This window comes from Carassius gibelio, chromosome B8 (assembly GCF_023724105.1).
Source record: "Carassius gibelio isolate Cgi1373 ecotype wild population from Czech Republic chromosome B8, carGib1.2-hapl.c, whole genome shotgun sequence".
Classification (NCBI taxonomy): Eukaryota; Metazoa; Chordata; class Actinopteri; order Cypriniformes; family Cyprinidae; genus Carassius; species Carassius gibelio.
The window spans coordinates 5,718,455-5,745,555 of record NC_068403.1 but is presented as its reverse complement, the minus strand read 5'-3'; the positions used below and the strand labels follow the sequence as shown (position 1 = coordinate 5,745,555).

Sequence of the window (27,101 nt, the reverse complement as noted above, 5' to 3'; positions counted from 1 at the left end):
GATCATTAAGGCCTTTGTTTGCTTTCTATTTATAATCAGCATGTTTTTCACACATTGCACATACGGTCATAAACTGTCAGTCTATGAAAGAAATTTCACAACACCAGCGAGAAGCTTCTGAATTTACATTTATGTTCTTTACAGAAGGTTTTTTTTTTTTTTTTTTTTTTACCAAAGTGACATTTGTGTTTGTACCGGCAGCTTAATAGGGAGCCATGGATACAAATCGAGCCCTCAGACAAAACCTCAAAGTGCTAGGCAACCGAACACTTATTTATTTACAGGTTTGCTGTATTTCAGCACCACATACTTACACAAGATACACAAAAGATATAAAAATACACTCTTGAAACCTCTACATCAAAGAAATCTTCCAGGTTCAATACATGGCACGTAAGATCTATCGGCAGTATCTGTAACAAGCTGTCGATTACCACAGAAAATCATTTGGACTTATTTCTCAGTTTGAAAAGTCAGAAAAAAAAGAATAAGGTAAGGCTTTCTTGAGAGTTTAAAGAAGAACCTTGCAGCTTTATTAAAACTTTTTTCATTATAAAAGTAATTGTTACTCGATCTATAAACATTCTCTGAGTGGTGGGAGAATTTTTATAGCTGTTAAAAAATAATTGACTGTGCACACAGTTTTTGATTGTTCACTTTTACAGACTTCCGCATGCAACTAAACGATTTTCAGTGTTAACCAGCAACATTTCACAGATGCAAAACAAACAGTGTAACCCATTTAGCAAAATTATTAGAATATTTTAAATCTCCCCCACATTTTTGAATGGGTTTTGTTTCACAATCCTCTCCAGGGTGCGGTTATCCCTACTGCTTGTACATTTTTTTCTACCACATCTTTTCCTTCCTTTCTCCTCTCTATTTATGTGCTTGGGCACAGAACTCTGTGAACAGCCAGCCTCTATATATATAATATATACAAATACACACACATACAGTAAATATTTTGAAAATATTTACATGTATTTTAATGTATTTATATTCTTACATTTTATATTATACATAAATATATTAAACATACAAAGATCATTTTTTAAAAATATATATATGCATGTGCTTGTATTTATATATACATAATACATATACACATTATACACACATATATTATGTAAACAAAAACTTTTATTTTGAATGCAATTAATCGTGATTAATTGTTTGACAGCACTAATACAGTATATATATATATATATATTTCCAAAATATACTTAAATGGGCAAAAAATTACATTTTTGGTAAATATATATATATATATATATATATATATATATATATATATATATATATTTTTTTTTTTTTTTCTGGATTTTTTTTGTATATTGTGTGGATTTTTTGTGTGTTGCATACAATATTTTGTACATTTTATTTAGTTGTCGTTGCGATTTTTTTATAGTTGCAGTTTGATAATAATGACAGATTGCCCTATATGTTGTGTCATACAGAGCAGCCAAAGTATTAAATAAATGCTGTGCAGCCTATTTTAACTGTCATTATTGTCCTCTCAAATAGAAACCTGTGGCTATTTTACAGCTTTGCCATGCTCGATGAAAAACAATCACATCCTTTGAAATCTGGGATTAAGAGGGATTAAACAGGCAAACATTAATTCCCGCAGGGCTGGTCCATGGGACAGACAGAGGCCCGCTGACACACACATAGCCAAGTGAGCTTCCTTTGTAAACACCACGATCAAAAATAAGTCTGTCCTACACACGCTCAGTCATGAGGATTGTGCTGTGTTTCAGCCAAGTAACCTTTCAATGCTATTACTTTTCTTTATTGAACAGTGCAGCGCTTCAAGGCGGTGTTGTGTCGTGCGATCCTGCAGTGATACAGTCGGAGCAGATGTAGGGATGAAGTGCTGAATCATGAGGTGAGAGAAAGGATGAGGCAGTCTGTACAGTCACGCATCTGACTCACAGTGAAAGCCACCAGGGGCCAGTGTGAACCGAGGGAGTCTGTTTTGTCATGACAGAACAAATCTAAATGTTCAAACATCTATTGTTAGGCTCTTAATCTGATGTTCAGAAAATTACAGGCCATTTAATGAAAATAACAGACCTGCATGAGTGCTGTTTACATAGGATCCACTCACGTAAAATTCCCTAGGAAGCTTTGTACTGGTGAGTTTTGCACAGATAAACACCACTAATGTTTGTCTTTTATGCCCTAGCAACTCACAACACTATTAAATCAAAATAGCAACACACTAGAAACACTTTAGCATCATTTAACAACATCCTGTTAAAAAACTACAATACACTAGCATTGTGCTGGAAAGTTTTGTACAGACAAATTCTATTCATATTTGCCTTTTATGTCTAGCAACCAGTGAAAACACTATTGCAATTGCACAACAATACACTAGAAATTAACTAACATTGTGCAACTGCTCAAAATGCCTTTATAACTGCAAAATAACCCCCCACAACACACTACAATCATGCAACTGCTCAAAACACATTTGTAACTGTATTGCAATGCCCTGGCAAGCACCATGCTGGTGAGTATTGCACAGACCACTCACATTTCCTTTATGTAGAAACTACTCAGAACATCTTAGCATCTGCATAGCAATGCCCTGGTAACCACCCAAAAAAACCCTATTGTACAGGTTATTTTTATCATGGAAAAACACCACTCACATTTGCACTTTATGCCCTAGCAACCAGTCAGAACATCATATGGCAACCACATAGCAACACTCAAAACCTTGACGAACATCATATAGGAGTAAGAATGTACAATTTGTATCTATCCTATACTCACGAAGCAAATAACCACAATAATAAAGTTAACAACCCAATAAAAACCTCCAGCGAGTCCAACACACATATTACATCTGTGCATATTAATATGATATTTTCAGCATCTCGTCTCAGCTCGCAGTAGATTGAGTGCAGTTATTTATGTAAAGATGTTTGCTGCGTTTATGAGACCTCGCTGCAGTCATGGCTTCTAATGACTGTCATCGCGCCGCAGACTGCCTGTTCTCCCTGCCTCGTTAGGGCTCGACATTGACAAAATAGGTCATTGTAATTCAGTATATGCTAAAGGACACAGAAGTGCTGGAGCGAGGAGAACCGAGCCCATGAGAGAGAGAAACCAGGATCACTCTGCGTCACATTGGCTTTGAAAGGCATCTGAAGTCTGGCTTTGCACGATGACATGCATGCAAGGTTATATTCGTAGTGATTATGAATTTTTTCTTAAAGCAGCCTCATTTTCTTCCACTTTGCTCTCCACTCATTTTGTTATACAGAGGAAAAGGTCATTGTATAAGTAGCACAGAGAAATTCAGACACTAATTTACTAACCATGCTGTCTCCGGTTTTCAGAGACCTGCTTGAAATGACAGATTAATTATTAAAGAATGAACGATTTCATCAGATTTTAAATTGATGTGGCGATTGGGTCATTTTCAAGAACTGGTGTCATTTGTGTCCTCGTCGTGACGGACTATGGTTATAATTAACAGGTTACTGAAATTATGTCATTTTCAAGTAAGACATTTTGCAGTGCTAGACTGGTTTCCAGGGAGTTGCTAAGGTGCTCTGAGTGGTTTCTAATGAGGTGTAAGACGCTATGGTGTTCTGAGTGGCTTCTACGGCATTAAAAGACAAATATAAATGGTTTTTACCCATGCAAAACTCACTAGCACAATTCTAGTGTCTGGGTGTTTGCCAGGGTGTTACTATGTAGTTTTGTTGCTATAATGATTCTATAGTGTTTTGAGTTTTATATAAATTTTACATTATCTGACAATAATAAAAAGTTTTTTTTAAATTGTTTTTTTATTTCTATTTCATTTTATTGAAATGTGTTCATGCATTTTCCCTCTTAGTTCACATGGTTTGAGTGAACAAATAAGCATATGAATTCCCAGCTTACTTTAATATAATGTGGTGGTTCAGGACTGGGCTAATGTTAGAATATTAAAAGTCAGCTGGACCTGTTTGAAAACAGTCAATATATTTACAGTTTCACTTAAGTTTCATTAGGAGGTGGAGATATTAGGCACTGCGTCTCATTTGGATACTGTTCGAACTCTAATATAAAACTGGGATGGAGGCAGTTTACAGTGTTTACAGCACTTGTACTTTGAGGCTGATATGGAAGAACATGTTTAAATAAAAAATTAAACCGTAATCATTTTTAAATGAAATGCTAGAAAAAGTCACAAATGGCACTGTCTCATAAGAACGACCCAATTATCAGATCTTCGTGTACATGTAGAAGGATAGTGAGCTGTGTTTGCAGCTTTGACTGCAGTTAGCTAAACATCAGCAGTTAACAAACCAAACAGAGGAGTCATGTATTCAGTCCCCGTATGCTTCCACCCTAGAGCACGTTCATTTAATCTACTGGATTATTGTTACTTGAGCAGTGGATCCATGTTGAACAGACATAGACTGAGTGCTTACAGGTGGTGGTGTAAACAGACTGTTAATTGGGAGTTAATGAGCCTTACTGAAGATCTTCATCAGTGGGACCTTGGGTGAGGTGCAATTAAAGCAAACCTGCAGCGTGAAGCTACTAAAGTCCATTCAGCGCAATAAAAATCAGCGACCCGATGCTAAGGTCTCTTATGTGCCATCTGCAGCTGCGCTCAAGGCACCAGGACAATAAAACAAGGCCTTATGCTCTCAAATATAATTTATTTTAGTCTCTGCTTTGTTATTTGAAATTCACAAAGAAGAATAATTTGATTTTGGTCGGGCACTTTTATTTGACTACATCCCTATTGCATTTATGGTGTCTTGTAGAGGCAGTTTTATGAAATTCTATATGCTGCTAGCTGAATACTAAATGCATGCAGGACACATTATAAAATAAATAAATAAACAGTATGCAAACTTCACCAGCACAATGCTAATGTGTTATAGATGGTTGTTTCTAGTAGATCATACTGAATACACACTGCACAAAAAGAGGGAGAATTATGCTGTCATCCTGAACATAAACACAGTTCATGAACTAAAAGTTCTAACTTCCAAACTTTCTAAAACATGCTTAATCTACAGAAGGTTATTCCAGGTTCGCCTCGTCTGCATCTCTTCGCAATATCAACAGTTCTCTCCTCTTCTGTCTCTCTGTAGCTCAGGGCGCAGACATCGTCAACACGTTAAAAGAAGCCTGATGCTTTCATCATTCTTTCTGTTTGCATTTCGGGAGAAATGAAAGTCAGTTTGAGGAGCATTGTGGGGTTTGGTTAATCAGCATGTTGTGTGGGGCTCCTACTGTGCCTGAGTCTTAGCCTGGCTTTAATTAATATCTATTCTCTCCTCCCCAAGGGTTGACGTCCCGGTGGAGGCATGACATACAAAACTGACTCCTTCAGGGATTTGGTTTTGGATTTTTTTTTTCACATTCCCCCACCAGGAAGAGGCATGTATTATTTCATCCAATTTTGAGGTTGAGGGGAAAAAAAGAGGGATTATTTATAGATATTTTCATCTCTTCACTTGATCAGGTGCTGTTTCTTCAGACTGTTTTGATCATGCAATTATTTTTGTATCAAGCAACAAACATATAGCGATCTTTTCTCAATAATTCTGTACTTAAGGGCCCATATATATATATATATATATATATATATATATATATATATATATATATATATATTTTTAGGGGTGCACGATAAATATCGGCCGTTAATAAATGCTTTTATATTTAAATGCTATTATATAAATGCTTTATTAATGATAATGTCAGGTGATAACGAACGTGGATTTGTGCAGCTTGTCAGTTCAACAGCTCTGTGTAGAAACAGCTGCTCTATGTGAAATCACCCACCTGAGGCAGTTTACCGCTGATTAGAGAAACGGCTTTACTGAAGAGGTGCGCATTAATTATCTGCCGATATATATTGTGCACCCCTACTAATATTATATATATATATATATATATATATATATATATATATAGTACACACACACACACAATACTGTGCAAAAGTCTTAGGTCACTAGTATTTTCACCAACAAAAAAAGGTTTTAAGTTCGTTATTTCTATGTTTTGCTGCAGTGTGTCAGTAGTAAATATCAGTTTATATTTCTCCAAGACCCTTCAAGAAACCTACAGAGCTACAATACTGAGCAAAGTTTTAGGCACTTGTGTAAAAATGCTGTCAAAAATAATAATTAACTTTTATTAACTTAACTAAATTAAATCAACATTAGGTGTGACCACACTATGCGTTAAAAAAGCTTTTGTCCTAAATTCTCTTGCGTATTGTTTTTCAGGTAGCTCAGCAGGTAGGTTTCTTGAAGTGTCTTGGAGACATTGCCTCAGTTCTTCTGGATCGAGTCGGTCTCAGTTTGTTCTGTTTCTTCATGTTATTCCAGAACAGAATGATGATGAGATCAGATCTCTGTGTGGAGCACTGACTGTTGTCTCACTGGATTATTGCAATTAATGGCAAAAATAATGTTTGGAAAGGTAAACTGATATTTACTACTGACACACTACACCAAAACATAGAAATAACTGACTTAAAACCATTTTTGTTGGTGAAAATACTAGTGGCCTAAGACTTTTGCACAGTACTGTATATATATGCATTATTACTTAAATCTTTTTTTCTGTATAATTGCAAACAATACATTGTAATAATGTTTCTGATTATTAGATATACAGTATAGAAAGAACGATAGATGATAAATAAAATAATAGATAGACCAAATGATAGGTAGAATAGAGTGATAATGTTACGTAGAACAATAGATTGTACGATAAATGGATTGAATGATAAATGGATACATAAAATAGTTGAATAATGATAGCACATATGATAGAACATTACACGGAATTAACAACAGATAAATGGATAGATAGATGGATAGATAAAACGAATATATTATAAAACGTAAAGAACAAAATAGCCTTTTATTCATAACTTTCATATTAGTTCCGAGTCTCTTTTGTCTTTAGAAAACAAGATCTATCACATACACAAACAAAGTAGCATGTGCAGATGAAAAATAGTTTTGTCTCTTTCCAGTACATATAATATAGTATTTAGACAGTTTAGACAAAAATAAAAGCCTCTCCATCCCTTTATGAAATAAACTCCCAGAGAGTGATTCTCATCTGGGAAAGGGAGCTCAGGCCACAGAGATCTGCTTCCCAACAGTCCAAGAGTCCAACAGGACCATGTATTCGCTCTTCACACAAGTAGCAGACTTCTTTTTAAAAAACACAAATATATGCGTAGCACAAGATTTCCCAACACATTATTGAATATAGAATCATACAATACGTTAACAGTTCCCACATTACATTTCAAAGAGAAAAAACAAAGGTGAAGACTTATTACAGCATCTGACAACTGCAGATGTTCAAATTCAGTAACTTGAAAAGCAAAAGAGGCAGATGTCTTAACAGTTTTGAGCCACGCAAGTATCAACTCCAGTTTGGTGCTTGGATTTGTGACTTCATAAGCAGGTAACAAGAATTAAACAGGTTTTCTCAATGAGAAATATTGATATGATCGACTGTCCTACAATGGAAATTTGTACATGGTACGAAATCTATGCTGGTATTAGGAAATAATTTAGAGACTTCTCCACAAAAGGTGAAAAACCTTCTCAGCCAACATCTCTACGGTCCAATCAATTACTCAATAAATGGCTTTTTTTATGTAACATGTTTCTTCATTTGCATAAAGGTTTCAGTGACTAGAACATTACACATGCTGGTTACCAACAATCATTTACAATTTTTTTTGCACAATTAAAACTTGCACAAATACAATTTCTGCACAATTTTGGTTCTAATAAGAGAATAGAATGCAAATAAAAATTTCAGCTGGAGCTTTGCTTGTTATAAGGACAATAAATATTACTGATTAACATTACTCCGCATGAAGATTTTATTCTGGGATAATTTCAGATAAAAACAACAAAGTTTTTTTAGAAGGTATTAATATCAAAATAATTAGTCAGTGGACAAGCACATACCCAAAAATCCAACTTTAAGACCTATTTAATGTGGTATTATGATACCTAAACAGTCTTCACAGGTCCAGAGACGTGCAGCATTAGTTTCATTATCTGAAAGGGGGCAGCAATTTCATCAACATGACAAAGGCTCGTTAATATTACAATATTTGACTTTAAAAAAAAACTGTATTTTCTGTATTTTTAAAATAGAAATAGTTTTAAATTGATATGGCTCTCTATTTCTGTCTTTTAATCTTGTTGATTTGTAAACAAGTTGTCTGGGCATAAATGAAGTCAGCACTATGTAATAGTTCATTTCGGGGAACCGCGCACAGTATGCTGTCACTGTATTGATCAGTGCTGATGTACAGTAAAAGTAACAGCAGCAGCAGAGCAAGGGAAATAAGAGGAGTTTAGCTCAAAGACAGCTGTTAAAACGCATTCACAGCACATTACAGAGCATAGCCACACAGACGTTCAGAGGCACAAACAATCCCAGCGATCCAGACAAGCTTGAGAGGAAAGTGACAGGACGGCTGAAAGCAGTACTGCAGACTTACTACACCGCATTAAAGATCAAGAATGGGGTAAGTAGTACTCACAAATCACTTAATTTATCATCACAGTGAGTTATTTGATATTGCAGGCTTATTAATTTGCCCAACCCATGGTGTAAAACAAACACAAGTAACTCACCAATGAAAATATCAGGTCACTGAGCTTGGCGAGTAGTAATGTGAGGGGGCGACTCCCAAAATGCCCACCTGAACAGAACATTCAATGTGTCGACGTGTGGGCATCCATGACATCATCGGTACATATCAGAGCGACACCAAGAGCGGTGGTGAACATTGACTAATCTTCAAGTCTTTTCTAAAGCGCTTCATCTGAAAACAAACAGTCATTCACTGACAACAGAACAGTTACAAATCAGCCGCAAGGCGCACAAAATGCAGGAGAGAGGTGACACGCTTAAGCAATTGCAGCATGCTACGAGCAAATCCTCCCAAGTTCATTACAATTACGCAGATATCAAAGCAGAAAACTCTTTAAAACAACAAAGAGCACCAACTTAAAGAGACAAAATAATCTAAAGTGAAAGACATGGACGCCCAAATGTTCCTAAAATTGAAAATAAGGATGTTAATGTATATGCGAGTTAAGCAAACTCAGATCAAATGAAATGATAAAAACCACTATACAGAAAAGTCCGTATGCTGTGGAGGCAGTTACTCTCCATAAACACTGACTACAGCTTTCTGTACACTGCTATATATAACCACCATGATTTCCCCACAGGAAACTTGAGCTTCACACGCAAACTACAAGCGCAAGAAGATATGCAAATAATCGTTGGCTTTGTTTGTCAGTTGCAACATATATGCTTGCCTGCTTTGACGCGTCGAGCTGTTGACAGCTTTGAGGTAACAACCGTGAGTGTGATTTTAACACATCAGACGAACATAGCATAAGAGGCAGGCTGCGCAAAACGACTAACAATATCAAAAGCAGCTGAAGCTACATACTTCCTGTTCTGCCATAAATTACTTTATATACAACGATTATTGAGTTTTACACTTCTAGCTGGCGAGTCAGATGTATCAGTTATATACAGTGTCAGAAGTGTGAGTGTTTTGGTTGCATGAAGGTTCTTATAGCCCTTTGATGCGGCAGAGTAAAAATAAAGACGAGAGCGAGAGAAAATGCAAAACTTAACAGAAAAAAAAATGACAGAGACGCTAAGATAGATTGTATATAAACAGCTGGTCTTTGGTCTCCTCTGGCGTTTTCTTTAGAAGAAAAAAGCATGAAACTGCAAAGATTCGCTGTGACACTTTTGAAACCTTTGCCTGCTTTGTCGATGCTGCCAGAGAAAGGGCTCCTTGATAGAATTACTAAAAAACTTCAACAAAAACAGGAGAGCAAGAACAAAAAAAATCAGTATTTCAAATCTTGGAATGGGTGCAATGTCTATTTACAAGAGGAAAGTTCTGAAAAAAAGGAATGATGTCATAGAAGAAAAAGATTGAAACATTCCAGACCCTGATATCGTTCAGAATCTCTTTGTATCTTTTCCACCCTGGTTCCACCTCTTCAAATCCTGGGAATGGCTGTGACATTCCTCTGGCATTTTCAATGCCACTTTAGCAAAAAGTGTCCATGGAAAAACACAAAATGTTTAAAACAACAGTGTGTCATATACTAAATATTATGTATTTGTGTCTATGTAATGCCAAAGAAAGAAATTAACTTGCAGATTTCAAATGCATGCCCCCCCCCCCCAGAAAGCTATACTCAGTCTGTGAATAAATGGCATTTCATGCCTTGATTCAATCAAAGGATAGCATGTCTGATCCATAACTCAATGGAATTGTGAGAAATCAAAAATGAAGTGAGATCTCCAAGTTCCAAATTCACATGAGCATTCGGGAATGTGCATCTCGCGATGCACCAAGAAACATCAGAAATAAATAAATAACCGTTGATGATCATATCAAAAGCAAAGGAAAAAACAAAAAATCAAATAGTTTCTGCAAATGCCACCAAGCACAAAATCGGGCTGCTCCGTCAACCAATTGTGAAGGACGGCTGAGAGCGCACTCCTCTTGCAGATTTGGAGCAGAGGCCTCGCCCAACTCACAGCAGAACCTGATATGGAGTGTCCCAACTTTCATTGGCCGTCCTCAGCATTTCATTGGCTGGATAGGTAGCCAATGGCTACAGCAGAAGATAAGGGAATTAAATAGCAAATTATGGTTTCTGTGGTCCAGGGGAGAGAACGACAGGTGTGGATAGGCCGTCCACACTCAGTGCTGGGATCTGGATCTGATTGCTTCCGTTGGCGGGGAACTGTAAGAATAACAGGAAGGTGTTAATTAGGACTTAAGCTATCCGTCTCCACAAAGCAATGTTATTTTAGTATCACTGCTTTACCGTGTTAGTTTTTGTAAATATTTTGAATGAGTTGATTTTAATTTTAGTTCAAGTTTGAGTAATTTTGCCATTTTTATTCAAATTTTTTCATAAACATTTCTATAGTTTTAGTTTTTAATTTATTTAGTTTCACTTATTTAAGTACAGTACTTCTACTTAAACTAAAAAGTGAGAAATGTTGTTTTATTGTTTTATCGTAACGTTTAAAGTTTTTTCAATATTTATTTTATTTCAGCTAATATGTTTTGCACTTCAAGTAATGGAAAGATATACATTTTGCACACAGACAATACCTTTGAGCCCTCTGAGTATAAATTAATGTGCAAATGAACAGCATGCATTTAAAATGGGACATTAAAGTTCTAAGAACCTGGAATACTCAGCTGGTACTGATACTTGACATGGATAACTTAATAAACTGGAAAGACCACTTTGCTATAATAAAAATATAAACTAGCCCAAGAAGAACATTTACCAAGACAGAAAGGAGGGAACTTGTGTAGGATTAGGTTTAAGGCACTTGTTCCTCTAAAAAAATAACAATATATTAATGTTCCAAACTCTGCACTTGTTGCTATTGTCCAGCAGAGGATGCTCACATGCTTTCCTGAGGAACAGTCCTACAACACAAAAGCCTTCTCAAAATGAAGCACAAAAAGACGTCTACTAAAGCAAGAAGCATAAGAGAACATTGTGAATTTACTGCAATGCAGAGTATTGAAATTATTAGTTAGTGAGCCTAATTGAAGATAATGGTTTTATTGCACTAAAGCATTGCAGTATTAATGTGAAGGCACAATAACAGAATTCAAATGTGTGCTCACAAGTGTGGAAATAGCTGGATAACTTACTTAACATTTTTAAATGTGGCTGATCCATTCAGAATTTACCAAACCATTTATCATCCAAAAAATACTTTGTAATACACCAATTTCCTCTTTGAAGTCAGGAAATTGTATTTCAGAATATAAAATTATTACAAGACTATTTTATGATAAAAAAAAAAAAAACTCTTTCATGAGCTTCTTTCCAGTTGATTTCCTAATCTAGCTTTCTAATAAACATGCCACTGCATATGAATATGGTTGGTTCTGTGGAAAATCACGTTTCTCTGTTGCAAGTCTTTTTGGATAGAAGCACAATGTCTGCTAAATGCACAAATGTAAATAAGATATTGGTTACCATGGCAATCTTAAAAGTTGGGAAAAGGTGGAATATATAAAATGTATATGTTGTAATGTATTTGACGGTTATGAATGGTTTGGGAAGGGAGTAAATTCTCAGCCATGCAATGAGCCGAGGGAGTGTGAAGAGACAGATGGTGTGCTGCTGCCATGCTGTGGACGGAAACTGTGTGGACAGGAAGTCTCACCTGGAAGGAGAGCTTGGCAGGGCTGCGCGGAGCGATTGGACTGAGTGTGCTCCAGAAGTGTATGGTTGATGGCAGCGGACTTGGTGTCAACAGCACTGGAGTCTGAAAGAGAAAGAGAGAGAAAGAGTTGAAGAGGTTGTGCGTGTGCGTATGAACCATTTTACAAGGTCATTGTGTTGTATCTCTTTGTTCTTGGATATCTGGTAACACAAGCATTTATATCGCTCTGGCTTTGTTAAAAATCACATTGAGACTGTTTGAATAAAAGCTTGGTACATGTGAAGCATCCATTCATACCCCACAAACGCTATTGTTGCCTTAGACAAAAAACAAAAAAATACAGATATTTTTGATAATTATCAAAACTATGGCATAAACAGAGATTTAGCTCTTAAAAACACCCAAGCACGACTCCACTGAAGGACTGTGAGATAATGCTGAAACTCAGCCATTTAACAGTCATCTCGTTGTGCCTTCTATGTGGTAAAAGAAAAAACATTGTGTTTAAATCAGGGCTGTCAACTGCTTAAAATAATTATCTTCTGAAATGAGTTCATGTGGGTTTCGTCTTAGAAATGCAATTGCAAGCAGCAATAAAAAATAAGCAATACAATTCCACAAAATAGTGAAAATAGCAAAACTTATATAATAAACCTTAATTCTGAACTGAATGGCTCACCAGGGCATGGGAGGTGATGACTGTGGGTGTTAAGGTGTTTGTGGCACTGCCAGAAGCCAGAAGGCTGTTCACCGCTGCATTGACCTTATCCAGCGAGAGTCCAGGGGGTAGCAGCGTAGACGAGGATGGCAGTTCCAGCACACGTGGCTTCTTTGATTTAGGAGGCTGGACTTCCTGCGTGCTTGCTGGGAGGGAGGCTGATGCAGTATTGGTGTCCTCTGAAAACAGTTTTGAATGAGAGGCTAAAATTGACAATTGATTTTTAAGCACTGCGGGTTTTGTTGACCTATAACCATGTCAAATAACTGCAAAGCATTGCTTGGAGTGGCTTATTGCTTTTATGAAAAGGTAGGATCAGCAATTTGATAAAAGACATTGTCATTTGATAATTAATTTATTATTAATAATCATAATAAATCTTCTACCAAGTAATATACACTTTGGGGGGGGCAGTAAATTTTTTTTTAGGAAATTAATACTTCTATTAGTGCTGGATAATATATCGAACGCTGTGATCATGTGCATCTCGTCGGTAAAGCCGGCTCTGTGATTAGCAGTAATTCCCCATCACCTGCTTGGAGCGTCTGTTAACACACAGAGCCCTAGTTCACTGACAAGCTACGCTATATCGAGTTCATTTTCGTATTTCATAATCATCTTTAATAATGAACTCGCTATAGCGTAGCTTGTCAGCGAACTACGGCTCTGTGTGTTAACTGCTGCTCCTTTTCAAAGCATGTGATGGGGATTTACTGCTAATCACGGAACTGCTTTACTGACGAGATGCACATTATCATATTGTTTGATATATTGTCCAGCCCTATGTCAAAGATGTCAGAGACAAGACTGTAGATCAGCACAAGGCTGGAATGGGCTACAAGACCATCAGCAAGAAGCTTGGAGAGAAGGAAACAACCATTGGTGTGATTATTCAGAAATGGAAGAAATACAAAATAACCATCAATCGGCCTTGGTCTGGAGCTCACGTGACACTGAACACTGAAGTAATGGCTACTGGAAATTTAGCTGTGCCAGAAATAAATTACATTTGAAAATATACTCAAATAGAAATCAGTTATGTAGTAATATTTAATGATATTAAAACAACAGTTTTTGCCGTATTTTTGGATTGAATAAATTCAGTCTTCAGAGCATAAAAATACTTTTTTCAAATATATATAAAAAAATCTTACTGATCCCAAAAGTTTGATAGGTATTGTAGTTAACTATCTTAACAGCAGGCTGTTTTTCATTGCCAGGCAACCAATATTCAAATGGAACTTAACTGATGTCGCTTTTATATATCTAGTTATAACGCTAATGAATAAGCTTCCCCTTATAGAAAGATTTGCTTGCAATTCATAAACAGTAAAACTAAAAATAAACTGCTACAAGCCTCACCAGCTCTTTTGAGTTCAACGTCTTTCTAATGCATCAATGACATGAATTTTGACTAACCGGGTAACTCAGGCTTTTCTTTCACCTCCCCTTCTCCAACAGGCTGCGCCACTGGCTCCACGGAGGGTGATGGAGCATCCACAGAGATTGGAGCATCTGTAACTCCAGAGACAGGCACTGTGGACACTGGCTGAGTATGGCAAATAAAAAAATAAAATAAATAAAAAGCTAAAAATAAATAAATAAAATGCTAAATTACTCCAGCATTTCATTGCAACCAAACATGTTCAATATTTTTTTGGATGATGTACAGTGAATGATTTCTAATTGACACATCTGCTCACCTCAACATCTGTTTTGTCATCCAAATCGACAATCTCCAGCAGGTCTTCTTCAGGCGTGAGGCTGGACTCTTTGGCCAGTCCAACAGGCAAAGGTTTTATGACCACAAATACAGGCTGAGAAGGGTTGACAACACATTCTCCATGAGCTAGAGGAATGAGCGAGGTCATAGAGCTGGGATCGGACAAGTAGATCTGGGGTGGGTCACCCAAATTCTGGCTCTTCTGTGCTTGAGTATTCTGTGGAATGAATTGAAAACAACATTTTATGCACACAATGGATTGCAAGATGTTTAGCCAATCTTTATGGTATTTTCCAGGAATTTGGGTGCATAAGCTTTTAAATCTGATGAACAATTTCCAGGAGGCTACAATAAGTGCTTCAATGAGTAAGGACTAGATTGTAACTCATTTTCTTCCATAGTGTTAAACATTTTTAAGTGCAACTAAAAATGTTGTGCTTTATTTTGTTAATTGGGAAAAGGGATTACTTGACTGTGACGCAATTTCTGACAATGGAGATGTGAATATAACTTGAACGACTGCCATTCAGTGCAATTTCATTAACAAAAACAATGAAGAAAAATATAAATTGACATCCTTTTTCTTTGCAACATTGTTGCAGGCCTCAGTGCTGACCGTAATAAACTGAAACATGAATTTCAACTATAATGTTTTTGATTGTGGTTGCTGAATAAATGTACCTTTGCCACTGTTATTGTTTTAATTGAAATAAATTATTAATATTAAGAATTTCACTGTTTTTGAGTTTTAGCAGTTTTAATTGTATGCCAGTTATAATGTAAAGAGTGTGATCATTTAAATTACAATTTAATAAATTTACATGAGGCCAAATAAACCATGTGTATGAGCTGACTTTCTATTTATTTGTATTTATGGGTGAAAGTGCAATAATTCTGATTTATACTATGGGGCAGTTGAATGCTTGAATCTGATTGGCTGATGAATGTTCTGAGTTGTGCAATTATTTTCTGGGAAATGCACGGCAAACATAGTTCCAGGCAGCTCTCTTGACCACATTACAGTTCCAGCTGTTTAGAGATGCAAAGAGGTAGCCTAATTCACACAAGCTCTCTTTTTTTTTTCTCTCTCTCTCTCTCTCTCTTTCTGCGTCTCTGTTTCTCTCACTCGCTTTCGAATATCTTCATTAATATCTGCATTAGAATGCTATCAATGGTTCAAGCCTCCTTTACTAGGTTTAAAATTACATTTTGGAACTAGCAAAAGAGGCATTGGATAAGATGCAGAAGAAATAATCCTACTCACAATAGAGATGTACAAAAACCAGACGATTCCCTTTAAATATTTCATCTGCTCGACGTCAAGGTGTGGTAACTGTAGTTTAAGCGGGAATAATTGACTCCGGGCCATTGAAGACAATTTAGCTTAATGCAAGAAATCTTACACGATTCCCAAACGTTGTTGACACCATCATCTGGGCTAAAATTAGGGCTGGTCTGAATACCATTTTTGAGCTTCGAACGTAATCCACTAACTAATATTCAAAGCTTCGGAGGGAGGGGCTGAACATATGTGATGCGATCTACGAAAACCCAACACATGGTGAAATTGATACCATATGAAAGCGGAGTTATTTTTTCCACAGCTTGAACGTTACATAAGTTATGGCTATCTGAGGTCGGCTGATAGCCATGATTTTCATGAATCTAATATTGAGAAAATGGCTTTAAAGTGATACAGCTTTCACTTTCACTTCTACTTAACGTTCGCTATTCTGCATCATTACACAAAAATACTAACGTTACCCTGAAGAGGACAGTTTTCCATTGTTTATCATGATGGGCATAGTCTCTGATAGCACAAATAGTGTACGTTGTAGTTAGAAACCTGTGCATATAACAGACTCTCATCGGACTCTTCCTCTTTGGTAACATCATCATCCAATCCATTATCTCTGGATGTGAAACTAGTCCATTATAACATCTTTTAGGGCACTTTCATCACCACGATTGTGCAGACAGAGAGAAACAAGATCATCTACAGTGAGCAGCTTCAGACTGTGTTGTTTTCTTGTGCTCCACGATCTCACGATATTAAAATAAATAAATAATTACCCCGCCACTTTTTACTTGTATTTCGGGAGAGATTGACGAGTTCACCTTCTGTAAATCTGACTGACAGCAACTCTGAACTGCACCGCAAACAAAAATGAAAGTGAAAGTTACGTGACATTCAGCCAAGTATGGTGACCCATGCACAGAATTCGTGCTGTGCATTTAACCCATCCAAAGTGCACACACACAGAGCAGTGAACACACACTGTGAACACACACCCGGAGCAGTGGGCAGCCATCTATGCTGCGGCGCCCGGGGAGCAGTTGGGGGTTCGATTCCTTGCTCAAGGGCACCCAAGTCGTGGTATTGCCGGCCCGAGATTCAAACCCACAACCCTATGGTTAGAAGTTAAACTCTCTAACCACTAGGCCACGACTTCCCTAGTGGTGGCACCCATCTCACATTACAGATTATGGTCAAGATCATTTAGAAAGATTTTTAAACGACAAAACACACTCATTTACACATATTTATGAATCAGAATATCAGATTGTTCATGAAATGGTATGCTAGTTTGTGAATATTTTAAATAAAAAAAGGAAAAAATAAATAAAAGCGATCCATCTTTCATACAGTGTTATTGTAGACGCAGTGTGTCACGTGACAAGCCTGACGCGTCGCCATGGAAACAGTAAGGGGAACGTTCTAAAATAATGGTCGTCTTAAAAAAACTCACTCTGGGGGGACCGCTAGAATATTTTAAACTCACCATATAAGTTAGAAATTATTATTACTTACCTATAAGGCCCATAATGGTTTAGCTCCTGCATACCTAACTAGCCTCATACTAGCCACGCTACAACCCATCACGCTCCCGAAGGTCACAAAACGCTGGACTTTTGGTAGTTCCTAGGATAGCAAAGTCCACTAAAGGAGGTAGAGCTTTTTCAAATTTGGCTCCCAAACTCTGGAATAGCCTTCCTGATCATGTTTGGGGTTCAGACACACTCTCTCTGTTTAAATCTAGATCTTTCACCAAGCATTCGAATAATGCATCTCATAATCTGTGACTGCAGTTGTATCTGATCAAATGCGCATTATTATTCTTTAGCCTGGGTTAAACTAATAAATAGGGGTGTCACGATTCTCCAAATCCTCGATTCGATTGCATTTTCGATTCTAAGGTCACGGTTCGATTCGATTCTCGATTTTTACATTTATTCTCTTTAAAGCACAGATGGTCATTTTTCAAACTAGACTTTTATTTAATATACTATCTGACCTTTGTTTGCAATGTACCACATTACACTGTCAAATTTAAAACTTTTATTAACAACATAATGTACCAATAACTTATATCTTTAGTCAATTGAAAACTTAAAATAAACTGCCATCCAGTTTCTCTTTTGTAAGTGCAGTCTTCTTCACAAAAGATGATATTCAAGTTCACAACAAAACAAACAAAAACAATAAAAAATGACTAAACTAACCTTCAAATATTACGATGTATCGTAATTTAAAAGATTAAAGATAAAACGCTTGTTAAACACTTCACTGTCATTCATTTAGATATATATATATATATATATATATATATATATATATATATATATATATATATATATATATATTATGTATGTATGTACAGTATGTGTGTGTGTGTGCATCATTACAGTCTGTAAAATATGTGTATCTCTTATTACAAGACTGCAATCACTAGCAATCAGAAGAATTCCAGTTAATCAAGTATCTACAAAAGATCTACTCTATAAAAAATGCATTAAATTACATTAAAGACAAAAATAAATTAAACAAGCAAAAGAAATGATTACTCGCATGTATCTGGTCCACTGATGAAGTCATGGGTCAAGTCAAGTGAATTATTATTCATTTTCTAACAGGCGTCGAATACTGACTTTAGGAAAAGGGGAATAACCAATGACATTTGAGATAACAACTAAAACAGCAAGCTCCGCCCCACGACTGACAAAAATAAAATTGTTCGCGCGAGCAGAGGTGAGATGATCGAGCGCGAGGATGTGGGGAATGAGCATGAGCGCGCGAGGGCAATTATTGCGCGCAGAGTACATGTCACGCGCGCGAGAGAGTTTGAAATGAGCTCGCGGGCTCCTGTTTCTTCGCATCCGATTCAGTTTTCCTCTCGCGGAAGCCATATAGCGCGCGCGCCAGCATCAGTTGAATGCTCGGTTATTTTTGTCATATTTTTGTCATTGATTTGCCGTCATACAACATGGGGCCATTTTTTTATTCGAAGTTCGAGACTGTGACTTAATTTCGATCAATTTCGATTTAAAATCGAAATCGTGACACCCCTACTAATAAATTTAGCTTGGTTGGAACAGCAGCTATGCTTATCATGTCTCTTTTTGTTTCTCAGTTTTGCCACAGCATTTACATCAACACTGATAAGCTACTACTGAATATTGTAGCAAATACATATTTTGTAAAGTTGCTTTGCAATGATTTGTATTGTAAAACATGCTATACAAATAAACTTGAAAAGAATTGAATTCAATTGATATGGACGATGATCAGATATTTATGTTTTTGGGATTCCTTTTTTAACTGATATTTCAAAGGTCAAAAAAAAAAAAAGAAAACTTGACGTGAAAAAAAAAAACAAGAAAAAAACAAAAGGTGATGACGTGCATAATATCAATAAGTGCAAATGTTTCCTCCACAGACCAAACTGTCTCAGACATTTTTTTCTTTTTACATTGAATGTAGCGTAGCTGTTTAATTGGCTGTTTGATCAAATAGTGTGCTTCCGCTTAGTCAGCTATGAAAAACTGTTAGCCAGGCAACAGAGTGGCGACATCACGCACAAGAACTCGAACAGTACAGCTAAGCATGGTTGTCTAACTTTGCCAAGAATTCTGGGCCTAGAACGGTTTGTAATCATGCCATACCAGCCAGGCCAGCCAGGCCAGGCTCACGTGGAAATACAACTGTAACCGTACCTGACAGTCATTAGAACCAATTGGCCCGATAGTGTAAAAGCGGCTATATTCAAGCACGAATGAAGATCGTTATGCAGTGGTTGTTAGATGTAAAAAAAAAAAAAGATTATTCGAATCTCAAATTTAAGAAATCTAATGCCAACCAACCAAAAGAATATTCGAACATTCTGGACCAGCCCTAGCTAAAATAGCACAGCTTTAAGCATTTAAAGTCTGAATGAGTGCTAAAGAGCAAATCTATACCATGGTTGCAGTGACAGATCCAGAGGGCGTCTGTGGGCTGAGGGCAGGTGTAGCACATGGGGAGGGGTGGGTCACTATCACATGCAAATTGCTGCTCTCCATAGTCGACTGCACCTGAGCAGTTCCCTGCTGTGCTTCTGTCTGACACATTTGCATCTGCAACATATACATAATACATAATCAATGTGAATCAAATACCTTACACACAATGCGTTTAACAAGGTTTGGCAGGTTTTAGCCTGATGATAACTCACTTAATGTCACATATCATATGAGAGGATTTATTGCAGAATTAAAAACATCAGCTCTAAATCAAAAACATGAAATCCAGAAAGAAGCTGACCTCGTGCACTGTGCGGTCCAGATGAGCAGGTTTGGGGCTGTTGTCACTCAGGACATGCTCCGTTTTGATGAATTTGGATGCAGTTTTGCAGGGCGTCTGTAGGGATTGAATAGTGAAAGTGGAGTAGAGACCAGACTTCATGTAATCGTTTCGGGAGCTGCGTTGCACTGAGCTAGGGGAGGAGCGCTGAACCTGCAGGCTCTTGGAGAGACATGGGTTGGTGGTGTTAGCACCTGTGTTAGATTTGCTCTGAATGGACAGCTCCAATTTCTCCCCTGTAGTGGCCCTCTGGGAATCCTCAGGTCCTTTCAGTCCATCAGCAGAGTTGGGGTCCGGAAAGGTCACAAACTTATAGACGAACTTCTGGCCGCTAACTTTCTTAATAATATTCTGTGGAAGTATGAAAGCTTGTTGAAAAGCTATAATAATAACAAAAATAATATGCACATGCTCACTAAATCATGCTCCCATCTTAGGTTTTTCTATCCTTTTCATAGCAGTTAGACAGTAAAAATGCCAGAATTATTCATATTTATTAATGGTTAATATTTATGAATTTATTAATACTAGTGATGGACCAAAATATTGTCCAGGCTCATTAACTGGTTAACATCAATTGAGTCATTCTGAGTAAATAGTGTTTCATTTAATATCACTGAATTGTATTACTGTACATCAGTTTTATACACTAGTGTTCAAACTTTTGGGGTTGGTAAGATTTCTTCATTTATTTCAAAGACGTCTCATACTCACTAGGGCTGTATTGTGAAAAACATATATATATATACACATATACATATACATATATATATATAATTTTACATTTTTTTATTATGTAATTTATTCCTGTAATACAAAGCTGAATTTTCAGCAGACATTACTCCAGTCTTCAGTGTCACATGATCCTTATTCTAACTGTGCGTTTACACTGCCACCGGCGAGAGTGTCAAAATTCTGCCCTGCCAACAATGCTGTGGAAAGATTTGTGGACATTCTGACGATCGAATGCTTGGTCTTGTATTCAGATGAGCCGCAAAGGGAACAAGTATGTTGATCTTGTCTGACAACAAGTAACGTAAGGGGATAAGTTAACCTCATTAAATATTTTTAATGTGAAAGTAGGAAATTGATCGATGGAATGAACTTAATTATAGTTAAATTTCTGCTAATGAAATAAACCAATAAAAGCCATTTGTGTGGTGTGTTTTTGTGTTAAGTGCTAAGTCTAATTTCAACATGCAGTTTATAGGAGACGTTTACTAGTTTATAAGAGATGTTTACTAGCCTTGGTCTTAATTTGTGCGAAGCCTACATAACATTCCGTCCTGGTTGAAGTGTAGTCTAAATGCATTTGGTCAAATTTTGAGCAAATTAATTCCATTCCCACTGAAAAACAAGCGTTCTAGCGTGAGAATGCTTGGGAACTAATGTGGTCGGAACCAAAGTTTATAGAAATGCGTTCCCTGGAATCCTCTCAAGCGGAGGACTTCTACATTCCAATTGGTTGCTACTCAACCACATCATAGCTCATTACCATAAAGTTGACCTGACTTCAACTCTCCCGGACGCCCACAATCGCCAGCGGCTTCCGGCCACTTTGACGATCACTTTGAAACATTTTGTGTTATTTTCAATGTTACATACAGTTGTGCTGCTAAATACTTTTGTGGAAATTTGTGATACATTTATTCAAGATTCTGTGATAAATAGAAAGTTCAAAAGAACAGCATTTATTTGAAATAGAAACATTTTGTAACATAACAAATGTCTTTACTGTAACTTTTGCATCTGTGAAGAATAAAAGTAATAATTTACTTTTAAAAAATCTTACAGACCCCAACCTTTTAAACAGTAATGTATATATAAAATAAACCGATTAAGTCTGTGATTCACATCATTCATAGTTACTCCTGCAAATACCTTGTCATAGTAGTAACGAAGTGCCCTGCTAAGTTTATCATAGTTCATGTTGGTTTTGTTCTTGCGCAGCCCCCAGAGTCTGGCCACCTCCTCGGCATCCAGCAGTTTGAACTCCCCATCCCCAGATGTCCAAGAGATCAAGTGCTTCTGACTCTGATCATCTAGCAGGTGTAGCAGGAACTGCCACAATGTAATGGACGGATCCATTGCTACAAGACACAAAAACAGATTATGATAAATGGGCAGTGTCTGTATCCTACTGGTGCATAGTATCATGTGTTAGAATTGAAAAACCTCAAGTTAGTACTAAATAAACATAAAACAACCTGCAATTACTAATGCTTTCACTGAAATACACACCAAAATACAGTATCTTTCAGTTGTGATAAGGCCTGCTTGTAAATTATATTTCCCCATTAAGCCATAAGTGCTGTGAAAACAACAGATATTGGTTTTACTAGCTATGTAAAAAAAAAAAAAAAATGCATCAAACATACTACATTGTCATGAGAAGTATGTTCTGTAACTGAAGCCATGTTAGAAAAAAAAACAGCCTTTATGGGATTAACTGAATCCTACATTCAATGAAATCAAATTCACATCCTCGGTAGTAAATTAAATCCTCTTCTTTACGGTTGGATTGGAGGAGCATAAATGGAGAGGGAACATTAGCCTATATCTGCAGTGAAATCAAGGAAAAATATGCCAGAATTAATACTGCTACCATCAGCAAAGGATGTGTATCACAAGTTCAGGAAGAACATGTTGAAAATGCAAATTAACCCCATTAAAATCCCCCCCTCCCATTTACGTAACTCATAAGCAACACCTTAGAAACGATCACCATGGTAAAAGCATTTAAGCAACAGTTTCTAAGGAATAAAAGAGACCCTGCCACCCTTTAAGCACACTGAACCAAATTAATCGCAGTGAATTGCTGATGACAATGAAAGGAACACGTTTCCATTTTAACCTAGCACATAAAATATCATTAATTAATTCTGTCATTAAATCAAGCTGCAAGTGATTGAGTGAGTGCATTCATTAGCAGTAAAATGGCTTTAATAAATGGTATCATTCTAGGACTGAAACACCAGAAGAATATCCTGTGGACAGCTTGTACAGCTACACACACACACACACAGAGGCAAACAGGGAGTTTTTCAAAAACGTGGTTAAGGATTTAAATGTCATATTATCTACACTACTCATCAAATCAACATCTCACTGCGAGACCCTAAGACTGCTGAAATTACTCATTTCCATACAGGTTGACCCCCCCAAAAAAAGAAGTTCTGAAGACATCTCTGTAACACTTTCCATTACTCTTCCTACTAGATATACATACAGTAATTATGCATTGAGAATGTGTAGACTATTAGCAACTGACATTTTCTACAAAAAAATTTAAATCACAGCTGGAAAATCTTTTGACCAATAACAGCGAAAGAAGAATAACTCTCACTGTTATTCATAAACAAAATATATTACATTTGAAGGTTTCTGAATATGCACATTTTTAAGCAATAAATCAAAGTATTAATTAAAAGTGAATAAAATATGCCTAGTAATAAACATATAATAAAATATAACAATTAAAAGTGCTTGTGTAACTACACTGTAAATTGAATACAAAAATGTGATCAAATGTAATTTTCTATAGATGAACGATAATATAAGGACATACTAGTTATCTGTCAAAATTAATGACTGTTTTCCTGAATTGTATTGATCAATATTTGATATTTTAGACATCACATTTCTTTAGTCCGATAATTCTAACTTTTAATAGCCTTTATATATACCTTCTTATACATGTCTTATCTCTGTTAAAGCAACCTATCTGAATAGCTTTCATCAACTATTCAGTTCAAAATAAATCTTGTACATTATAACATTCCGGTGTCTAAATTCACTTAATCAATCAATTAGCTTTAAGTACAGACAGAGTTACACAAAAAAGGACAAATAATGGATTAGAAAATACTAGATTTTTCCACATCAGCCTGAATGTGATTATAGGTGTTTCCCTCAATAAACAGCCATTGAAAAAAATAAAGCCAATTGTGTGAAACAATGACTAGCACCCCCTTTATAATGTAGTTTTATAATAAATTGTGCCTTTTTTTTATGAACTGAACAGTTAAGGCCAGCAAAACAAACAGCCTGATTTTCCCAATAGCACAACAACACATCAAAGCTTTTATGAATAACAAATACTTCAATGGTGATTAATCAGAAGAAAAAAATTATAAAAATCTGGCATCAGAAGATACTGGTAAAAGTAACCAAAGGGTCACGGTATTAAGATAAATATGTCATAGTGAAGCCAGAACCAAAGAATCAGATGCACATTTGTCTTATTTACATGTTTATTATTCCCAAATTTTCCTCGCAGTGTTACATTCTAGCTAAAGAGCTCCAGTATGACTAATCAAGGGACTAACACTGCACAGCTTGCCTTGGTCTAATGCCTCATAAATCAGCCTGTACATCTGAGAAAAGCAAACAAAGATAGGCACTGAACAACACAGATCTGTTTTTCCCCATCAGACCTTATTGCCTTAAGACTGTTCAGGGACCTCAATGCTCAATAGTCAATTATCTTGAGTTCTCAGACTGCATGATGACTTATAGCCAATGAATGAATAGGGATCCCAAAGGAGGAGAGAGCCAGACAGGACTGTGATGTGAGCAGAATGAATCCAGAGCTAAATTACCAAACAAATCCTTAAAAGACACACATACACAGATTAAGTGGGGCTCACAACAGTTCCTGGTGGGTCATCAAGGTGTCGACATGGTCTCTTTGGGTTTACATGAGGTCTGCTGGTTAATATAAGATAACATTGGTTTCATTTACACAAACACAGTAAAGAAATGCTGACATATGCATTGCACAATCACAAACAAATCAAACAAGTTCGTATGCATTTGATTTTAGGTTTTCAGAGTAATTATAAAGGGCTTGTTGTACATTACATACCAAAGGGAGCGAATGATAATAATAATAAATTAAAATAATTAATAATAATTGTTTAATTTAAAAACCACCCTTCCAGATACAAGAACAAACAAGAACCCTTGCAAACTAACGTTAGCTTGTTTGACAGCTCAAAATCTAAATATTCAGTGCACAATAAAACAACCAAATGTAAATGTTAAAATTACACTTGATGATGGCTGATTAACGTTAGTTCAGAAATAACCAGGGGGCAAACAAGTCTGCCAAACACTATTTGATTCATAAACAACAGCATGTAGACACACTACCAGACATTTGGCTTGCAAAACATTTACTAGAACACAGTTGAAGTGCATCAGGCTTCAAACAGGTATGGTAACCCACCCTGATCAAAATAAGGTGTCAATTCCACTCATTTCTACTGTCACACAATACCTTTTGAACAATCATATTGATTAGAACACAACGTTCTCACTCACACCAGGATTAGGCACATTGTACGAATAAATTGTGGATAAAACAGAGCGAGTTGTGAATGTATTTAGTATTGTTTAACAAACGAGCACTTTATTAAACTCTAATGCAATCACTCCTCCATGTCCAACCTAGAAGTGTAATAAAACTTACCGCTGATCAGCGGGTTCGACTCCATCTCTCCCAAATAAATGTGTTTATGGGCAGTTTTATTCTTTGGAGATTAATTCACGTCCATAACTGTGCTTGCTGGGTGTCAAAAGTCGGTGGTTTAGTTGCGTTTGGTTGTTATGTAACACATGCACCTCTCCCTCCATGTTAGTTGACATTAGCAGCTAAGTCGCTAGCTCGCGTTAGCTCAGGCTGCCTGTGCGTAACGTTACACCGTTCCTGTCAGACGAACTGAAGACTTCTTCAAACGTCAAAATACTCCAGTAAAATCGACCAGGGCCGCTTTTAAACGGTGGAATGTCACGCCCTGCCTATAAAAACAATACGGTAACAGTAAGAAGGGGTTAATTCCGGCGTGGTGGACGGTGAGGAATGTCAAATAAACCGAAACCCCGACCAGGTCCATCCACTTCGGCGCGAAGCGCGCGAGCTTCCCTCCTTCAGCGCGCGGTGTCCAAGCAACGGACTGGCTGCACTGTCAGTTTAAAGAGCTCAAAATAACGGGGAGGTAAAAGACAGAGTGCTCCCTTCGGAAGTTTTTTTTTTCTAACAACAACAACCTCTGCTTGGCTTTCCCCTTTTGCTTCCTGTTTCCACGAGCGCCTCGACTACTTGTTTCTTTTTTTTCACCTCTCTTTGGTCCACGAGTCCCCTGTGCGGTCGTGACGTCACCGCACAGGCATGACGTGGGTCGGCTGAAGAGCAAAATGAATGAAAGAGAGCAAAACTTTTGTGTTGCCGTCTTCTAGTGAAGAGACCTTGGTGATATTTTATTCAGCAGCAAGGTCGAGTGAAAATCCTTACGCAGAAAAAAAAATACATACGAGCTTGAATAATTTTGCGTAAATTCTCCCACACACATTGACAAGCGCGACCCACAGGTTGTTGGTGCTGCAGGACTGCGCTGAAATGTTGCTTGCACTCATGTAACACAATGCAGGGGATTTCCAGGGGGCCACAAGAGAGTGCTAGGGGGTCCGTGGAAATGTTTAGAAAAAAAAAACTGTACAAATGGTAAAAATCTATGATAAAAATTATATAAATAATTATTTACTTTTAATAAATCAAAATAAATAATAAATATTAAAATATATATTAATTAGATTTGAGTAAGTGAGCGAATAAATATAAAACGAACATACATCTAACTGTAAGCATTAAAAAAATATTTAATGCAACATAAAAGAAACAAAGTATTTTCCAAATATATTTTACAGATATTTATAATATATATATTTTCCCACAGTATACATTGGAACTTTACACAGAAAAACATACAGCT

At 36.7% G+C, this 27,101-nt stretch overlaps 1 protein-coding gene across 1 annotated transcript; it reads right to left on the bottom strand.

The window, feature by feature from the left end:
- Positions 1-6,887: 6,887 nt before the first annotated feature.
- LOC127963596 (ETS domain-containing protein Elk-1-like) lies at positions 6,888-26,666 on the bottom strand. The gene is made up of 9 exons (XM_052563588.1): positions 25,802-26,666; positions 22,210-22,418; positions 20,290-20,679; positions 19,947-20,102; positions 14,689-14,925; positions 14,405-14,534; positions 12,947-13,164; positions 12,268-12,369; positions 6,888-10,811 (listed from the first exon to the last, which is right to left on the bottom strand). The coding sequence occupies exons 1-9, from the start codon at positions 25,824-25,826 to the stop codon at positions 10,713-10,715; spliced, it is 1,566 nt and encodes a 521-aa protein (XP_052419548.1). The 5' UTR covers positions 25,827-26,666; the 3' UTR covers positions 6,888-10,712.
- Between the last annotated feature and the right edge of the window lie 435 nt (positions 26,667-27,101).